At 48.1% G+C, this 7,500-nt stretch overlaps 1 protein-coding gene across 1 annotated transcript in view; it reads left to right on the top strand.

Annotated features, from left to right (window-relative positions):
* Positions 1-636: 636 nt before the first annotated feature.
* LOC308301454 (serine/threonine-protein phosphatase 2A 55 kDa regulatory subunit B gamma isoform) overlaps positions 637-7,500 on the top strand; it is a gene marked incomplete at its 5' end in the record, with an annotated part of 38,655 nt that continues 31,791 nt past the window's right edge. Inside the window, one exon of the mRNA XM_080745451.1 lies at positions 637-712. Coding sequence (XP_080601577.1) covers positions 637-712 — 76 coding nt within the window. The remainder of the gene's footprint in view (positions 713-7,500) is intronic.

Genomic DNA, 7,500 nt, shown 5'->3' with positions numbered 1-7,500 from the left:
CAGAGCTGTGTGTGTGTGTGTGTGTGTATGTGTGCGTGCGTGCGTGCGTGCGTGCGTGCGTACGTGTGTGTGTGCGTGCGTACGTATGTGCGTGCGTTTGAGAGATCGATCAGATGGTGGTCTGCCTCAACAGACCGAGGCAAAACAGCTGATAAAGGAAGACAAAAGGAGACTTTGATTTACCTCACCCTCACAAGTGATGTCCCTTTACGAGGCTCCTCGACTCGAGTGCCCCCAGTGAAATAAATCAAACGCACCCCTCCAAGCCTCTGATTATACCACTGTGAAACCTTACATAACCTTTACGTGTTTTGCCCAGGTTTGTATCGGGGCCCCTGCTGCCACCCCAGGAGTAGCCTCTGTGGACGTGCCTGCTCTGCCAACCAACCAACCAACCATCCTTCCTCACACCCGCAACGCTCCCTTTCCCCTGAGCGGAACCCCCTCCTTCTTCTCAGTCACAGAGAGGCTAGGATGTCTGGCTCTGTGCCCCTGTGCTGAGGAGGCGTCGGGCGGGCAGCAGCATGGGCACTGAGCTGGCCGGGACCCCCAGCACCACCGCCACCCTTACCACCGATCTGCCGCCGTCACCGCCAGGCTGCCCCTCCGGGACGGGCGCTCCCCCCAGCCCCGCCGATGGGCGAAGACACTGACGCCAGCTCGACGCTCAACCACCGCGGCTTCCTCCCCGACCACAACTATGTGACTGAAGGTAAGAGTCACGTGAGACGGGAGTATGTGTAAGCATGTAGTGTGTGTTTGTGTTGTGTATTGCCTCTACGGCGTATGTCTGTCTGTGGCTGTGTGCATGTGTGTGCTTAAATCTAGTTCTGTTACCCCCATCTTAGTGTATTCTTGCCGATAGGCAGATTAGGCACATAACATGTACGTAATGTGCGTGTGTGTTGTGTACACAGGCACACAAAACGATCCCTTTGCACCTTATCTACCAGACTGGACTATGGGATCCGGGAAGAGAGATTCCTGCCTCTCTCTCTCTCTCTCTCTCTCTCTCTCTCTCTTTCTCTCTCTCTCTCTCTCTCTCTCTCTCTCTCTCTCTCTGTCTCTATTTGATAGATGCGTTTTCCTCTCCTCCCTTGCACTCCTTCCATCCTTCTAGTTTCATGCGACCCAACTTTCCCACCCTTCTCTGTGTTCAGTGGTTGTGTAACGATTTACCTTGTGCAACACCGTTTTCCTGTTACACAGCAGGAAATAATTGATCTACTGTATGTGTACGGGGGGAGAGAGAGAGAGAGAGAGAGGCTTTTCCTCATGATCAGCAGAAGAGACAGAAATATATTTTCAAGGCATGGCAGGTTTATTTGCATAGCTCATTTACATACTCAGACACACATGCGTACAGTATGAGTATGTTTGCATGAGCACCTGCAAAAAACACACACACACACACACACACACACACACACACACACACACACACACACACACACACACACACACACACACAGTCACACACACTAATGCCTTGATGTCAGACTGAAATTGACTGTAGTTTATGAAGCAAACCAGTAGCACACTCATTATCTCTGAATTCCACTGGTAATCTCATAAACCAGATGGATTATAACTCCAGACAATCACCCTTTCCCCTTCTTCTGCTAATCTCACCTACACCGTCCGTACCCACCTGTTTGGCTGTCTGTTTGTCTCACTTGACTGTCTGTCTGTCTGTCTGCTGTCTGTCTGTCTGTCTGTCTGTCTGTCTGTCTGTCTGTCTGTCTGTCTGTCTGCCTGCTTCAGCTCATGGCTCTCTGTACCTCAGAGACCCAGCCAGAGGATGATCATTAAGGGGGATGTGAATGTGCTGTGAACTCATTTGTGATCTTGTTTCACTACAGAAGGCGGAGTAATGTTTCCTGTGCCTGTAGTAGTGTAATGTGATTTCTCTCACGCAGACGCACAGAGTTGTACAATGCAACTCAATACCCAAGCTTGTGGCCTCTCTCCACGTGGATGTGTGACAACGTGTGTGTGACTGTGTGTGCGTGCGTGTGTGTGGGTGTGTGTGTCTGTGTGTCTGTGTGCATGTGCACGTGCGTGCTCAATGGTGTATCATGGTGTATGTTTTGTCTGTGTTCATGTTTGTCTATCTCTACTTCTAGTGTAGTAAAATCTAGTGTGCATTTTTCCCTTCTTAATTGAACCCTTTTGGTCTATTTCTACACTCTCATAGTCAGTTTTTTATGTGCATTGTATATCCTTACCAGGAGGCCAGTTGTCTGGATTTAAAATGAAGCACTAAAAGTGTTAGGTGATGACATCACGCTCACGTTATCTTACGTCATGTCTTCCCCTAATCACTCTATATAAGTTCGTAAGAACAGAATAAGCTCTGATTCGCAGATTATCAAGGAAAGTCTAATAGTTGATCATTGGCTCTAACTTATCAACTATCTTAACTATCTACTTCACTTAACCGTGAGAAGCCCAACCACCAGTCTGCTTATTCCAGGGAAGGACTATTAGTCCAGCATTCCCCTAACTTCATCGTTAGAGTTCTGCATTTGAGAACCGTAATCCAATTCCATCCTTAACAGAAATCTGCGAATCATAAGTAGGTTTTCAGCAGACTCTGACCATGGCTACACCTGAGGTCAAGAAGGAATTTGAAGAAGGAACCGATCACCAGGACCAGGACCGTTTACCAACCACTTCCTCCGGACAGGTCAAGACTGAGGTGGTTGGGTCTCCAAGAAGGCCCTACCAAGAATCGGCTGACAGACTTCGGAATGGCCTTCAGCTTCTGAGTGGACAGGTTGGTCATGAGGCGGAGTTAAGACGCCAGATTAGGGAGCTCGAAAATCAAAGGAAGATCGAAGAGGACCAAAGGAGGATCAGTGACGAGCAGTTGTCCCAGCTGCACTCTGCTTTGGCTAATATTTCACTCTCGACGACTCTTCCTATAGCTTCTAATACTGTTCAAGCTCCTGCCTCTTTTCACCAGCAGCCTGCTACCTTTTCCCAATCTGTGGCAGACCCACAACCCATTCCAACCCATTCCCCCCCATCCCAGCAGTTTCCTGCTCCCTGGACGGCTCCCACCCAACAAGTGGACGTCTCCGACTATTCCTACCCCCAGTCTGTCCGCCCTCTGCCGCTATACCCAGCCGGGTCCAGCGTGCCCCAACTTCCCAAACCCCTCCCGCGGCCGGTCTGCCCAACAAGCTCGGTCTTGCCTCAGCTGCAACAGTTTTTTCAGAGCATTGCAGCGCAACCTCAACTTCACCAATCCTACGAACACGCTGCAATTCAACCTCTGCGGCCGCAAGTTCAAAGTCCTCAATCGCGGTCTCCAGTATCACACTTTTTTGATCCTGCCGCTCCCGCGCAACAGGCGCCGGCTGACCCCCGCGCTGCAGCTACCAGCTGAGCCGCAGTTGCCTCAACAGCCTCAACAGCCCTTCCACCAACAGCAACTCCATTACGGGTCAACTTCCTCTGCCAGCGTTCTCCCTGCTTCCTTGACTTACGGTGGTGAACCTGGCGGTTGCGGTCTGTTCTTCATGAAGTGTGACCTACGCTTTCTTACTGTTACTCCGCCTCCCACCAGCCTCTGGCTTTTTGGCCAGATTTTTCCACAGCTGGACGGTACAGCTGCAACCTGGGCCTACTCTCTTTGTGAGATCGGGAGTCCGCTTGTTCATGATTACGCTGCTTTTCAAGCTGAAATGAAGAAATTGTTTGATGAACCTGTTACTCCTCGCAACAACTATAGCGCCATTTGGTCTATGCGGCAGGCGTCTTCGGAGACCCTTGCCGCTTTTTCCCTAAGATTTCGGACTGAGGCTACTCGTTCGGACTACGGTATGAAGGCTCTCATGGGGTTGTTCACTCAAGCTGTTCACCCAAAGATCACTGAACACATCATTTCGAGGCCATTGTTTTCTAACCTTGACGAAATGGTCTCTGCCGCCCTTGAGTATGATTTACGCCGCTCCGAAGTCCTGCGTTTCTCATCCTCTCAGTCGACACTGGGTCACTCTTCCCAATTACGCCCGGCTTATCGCCCTTCTGGTGTTTTGGCCCAAACGACTTCGGCGGTTCGGACCTCCGGTGTCCGTCCTCCACTTTCGATTGAGGAGAGACTTCGTCGTTCTGAGAAGTCTCTCTGCGCCTATTGCGGTCAGAATACTCACCTTCTACCCAATTGCCCTGTTAAACCTCGGGGTCCGCCTAATCCTCGTGATCCTACTACGAAGTCTATGCTTTTGGCGTCTTTAACCATCGGTCCTCCACCTTCTTCCGCATCTACACGTCCTAGCGGGGGTACTGTTAGGTGATGACATCACGCTCACGTTATCTTACGTCATGTCTTCCCCTAATCACTCTATATAAGTTCGTAAGAACAGAATAAGCTCTGATTCGCAGATTATCAAGGAAAGTCTAATAGTTGATCATTGGCTCTAACTTATCAACTATCTTAACTATCTACTTCACTTAACCGTGAGAAGCCCAACCACCAGTCTGCTTATTCCAGGGAAGGACTATTAGTCCAGCATTCCCCTAACTTCATCGTTAGAGTTCTGCATTTGAGAACCGTAATCCAATTCCATCCTTAACAAAAAGGGCCTATGATTGGCCGATAGTTGTGCTGTTCTGGTACCAGAAGCAACATGTTTTCCATAGGATTCCATTCATTTACCCAGAACTTTTACATTTGATTTTCTAACCTTAATAAACATTGTCATAAATACTTTAAGGTTCCTGTCGCTAGTTTAAAGCCCCATTTCAATCACCATGATATGCATTTTGTGAAAATATGGTCAAATTTATATGTTGAAGCAGGGTATGCTATAGGAGGGGCTGGGATGATTCTTCTTCGTGTGCTTTATTTTCGGCAGGCTCAACACATTTACCCAAGTATCCCTGCGGTTGCACATGACTGTTGGCAGTCAATTGCATTTAATGGTACCCATTAAAACAATGATGGCGACACCCATACCAGGGCAAAAAAAGCTTCATTTTCGCAACATAGAAACCAAAGGGTTCCCACCGTCTGTATTTTTTACAGTCTGTGATCCACACTGTGGATTCTCTGTGTACTGTGTTTCTCCTTCAGAACAAAAAACTATTAACATCAATCAACATCCATCCACCGTTACCGTAGCAACAGCCCATGATGATAAACATGGTGCTCCTGCATGATTGGCAGGTTGGCTCCGCCCACCAATAACTCTATATTAATTATTGCTCACATCTCGCGACAGACACAGCCCACTATTCCGCTTGAATAACTGATGAGCACGGACTAAGGAAGGCACGCACACACGTACAGGGAGACGGACACGCACGCACGCACGCACATACACAATCTCCTCTTGTTCTTGCTTTTGCTCTCTCTCTCTCTCTCTCTCTCTCTCTCTCTCTCTTATTGGTCTCATGGAAACATACTGCAGGCCATAGTGAAAAGGGATGGTTGTTTTTAAGTACAGAAACTAAATTACTAGAGATCTGAACAAGCCCAGAGGCACTCCCATGAGAGCATGCCTAATGAAGACCACCGTCAGTCACACATATACAATGCGTTTCATCATTTGCCTCTCCATCTCCCTCTTCCCCCCCCCCCCCCCCCCACCCACCTATTCTGTGTGTTCACCCCATCCCCCTCCATCCCTCTCTCTCTGACCAACCCTCCACCCCCCCCACCCACCCCTAACCCCCAGCCATTCTCTAATGCATCTCCAACCATTGCCTGGTTGGTGCTGAAGTGGTGCGTCTGCCAAACAATTATCTAACAGCGCTGTAAAGCCTGTCCGAACACTGTGTGTGTGTGTGTGTGTGTGTGTGTGTGTGTGTGTGTGTGTGTGTGTGTGTGTGTGTGTGTGTGTGTGTGTGTGTGTGTGTGCGCGTGCGTGCATGCGTGCGTGCGTGCGTGTGAGGAGGTGAGTGGTGGAGACAGAGAGTGTGTGCTGTTATCTTCAGGTACATCTTGGGGTTGGCTTCCGTGTGTGCGAGCCGAGAGTGTCTTTTGTTTTGGCACAGGCCTGTAGTGTACCGTATGTACTGTATGTGGGATGGTGTTTGTGCATACGCAACATCGTTTGTTGTAGGGCCTCCCATGTTTTTTTACCATGACCATACGTTCCAAAGACAGCATCCCTCTCCCTGCACTCCTCCCTTCTATCTCTCTTTTCTCCCACTCCCCTCTCCTCTCATGCACTTTAGCCTCTTACAAAATGTTCCCTTCTTCTACAGTCTCTCCTACAGTTGCCGTGTCAGTGGGTTGCATTATAGCAGCCTTAATAGACACACCAGTAATAATAAGGATTATTCAACAGTTTGATTCGACAAGATGCATTCCCCCAGGTGCTGAAATACTGTATAATAACAGCAGTGCATGGCTAGCTAGCTAGATAACCTTAGCTTGTTGTTTACCCACCTACTGTATAGTGAGTCGTGACTGACTGTTTATATGTTGCTCTGCAAAATTTCCTGTGATAGAGTCCTGAACAAACTGTATTTGTTGGCAGAGCCAAATAAACAAAAATAGACATAATGATAAACAGTTGTATTCTATTACTTGATACCTGATAGTTTGTAGTAGAACACTGTGGTTATTGTCGGCACATGGCCTACAACCGCATAACAGTTGTGTTGATAAACATTACTGTGATATTGCTTGACTAAGGCCCCTATTACATTAAAACGGGCTTCACTGTAAACGTAATGATTTATAGTCGTTTGTGGGGGGTCATTTAGACGAAAATGGCGTCTTCGGGGGGTGAAACCGTAACAAAGTGAACCCCCCTTTGAAAGTGGAAAAGGTAAAAACGCTTTGTATCTCCCGCTTTCATCTAAATACCGTAAACGCAGCAAACCACTGAAAATGATAAGATGTGGGACGTCCTAGGGCTGTCCCAGTGGTGTAAACTGTAAAGTAACTATTAAGTACATTTATTTGCTAACGTTAGCCCTAATTTATACTGTAGCTATTTGAAAATAGCCGATCTACAAGCTCACAACAACGCGTCGCGGTGCGTTGTGAAAATAGCCGATCTACAAGCTCACAGCGCGTCGCGGTGCGTTGTGATAATAGCCGATCTACAAGCTCACAACGCGTCGCGGTGCGTTGTGAAAATAGCCGACCTACAAGCTCACAAGTTGTGAAAATAGCAGACAACTGCAAAAATAGCCGACGCTGAAAATAGCGACAGTAGCCTATAATGTTTATCATGACACGATCCAACATCTATAGCTCGTCGCCGTCTGTATGTAATCATCATCATCCCCTCCATAAGCTGCAGTAAAGGCATTGACTCCAGTCCTCTGTGTTGAAACGAAACGTGAAGTGAACGCCTTTTTCTGTATCGTATCATAAGGAATAAATATAGTCCCGGGATGTGTATGGTACATGTGTCTGTTCCGACCGTCTGGAACAAACTTTTTAATCATTTATAGTTAGCCAGCCAGCCAGCCAGCCTGCCTGTGCTGTGTGACGGCAGTGCGTTGTGTTGACTGACTGAGGAGGACTTCTTT

Source organism: Nannobrachium achirus, assembly GCF_963921795.1.
Source record: "Nannobrachium achirus genome assembly, chromosome: 17".
Lineage (NCBI taxonomy): Eukaryota > Metazoa > Chordata > Actinopteri > Myctophiformes > Myctophidae > Nannobrachium > Nannobrachium achirus.
The sequence above is the reverse complement of the archived record's forward strand: the minus strand, read 5'-3'. Positions and strand labels throughout refer to the sequence as shown.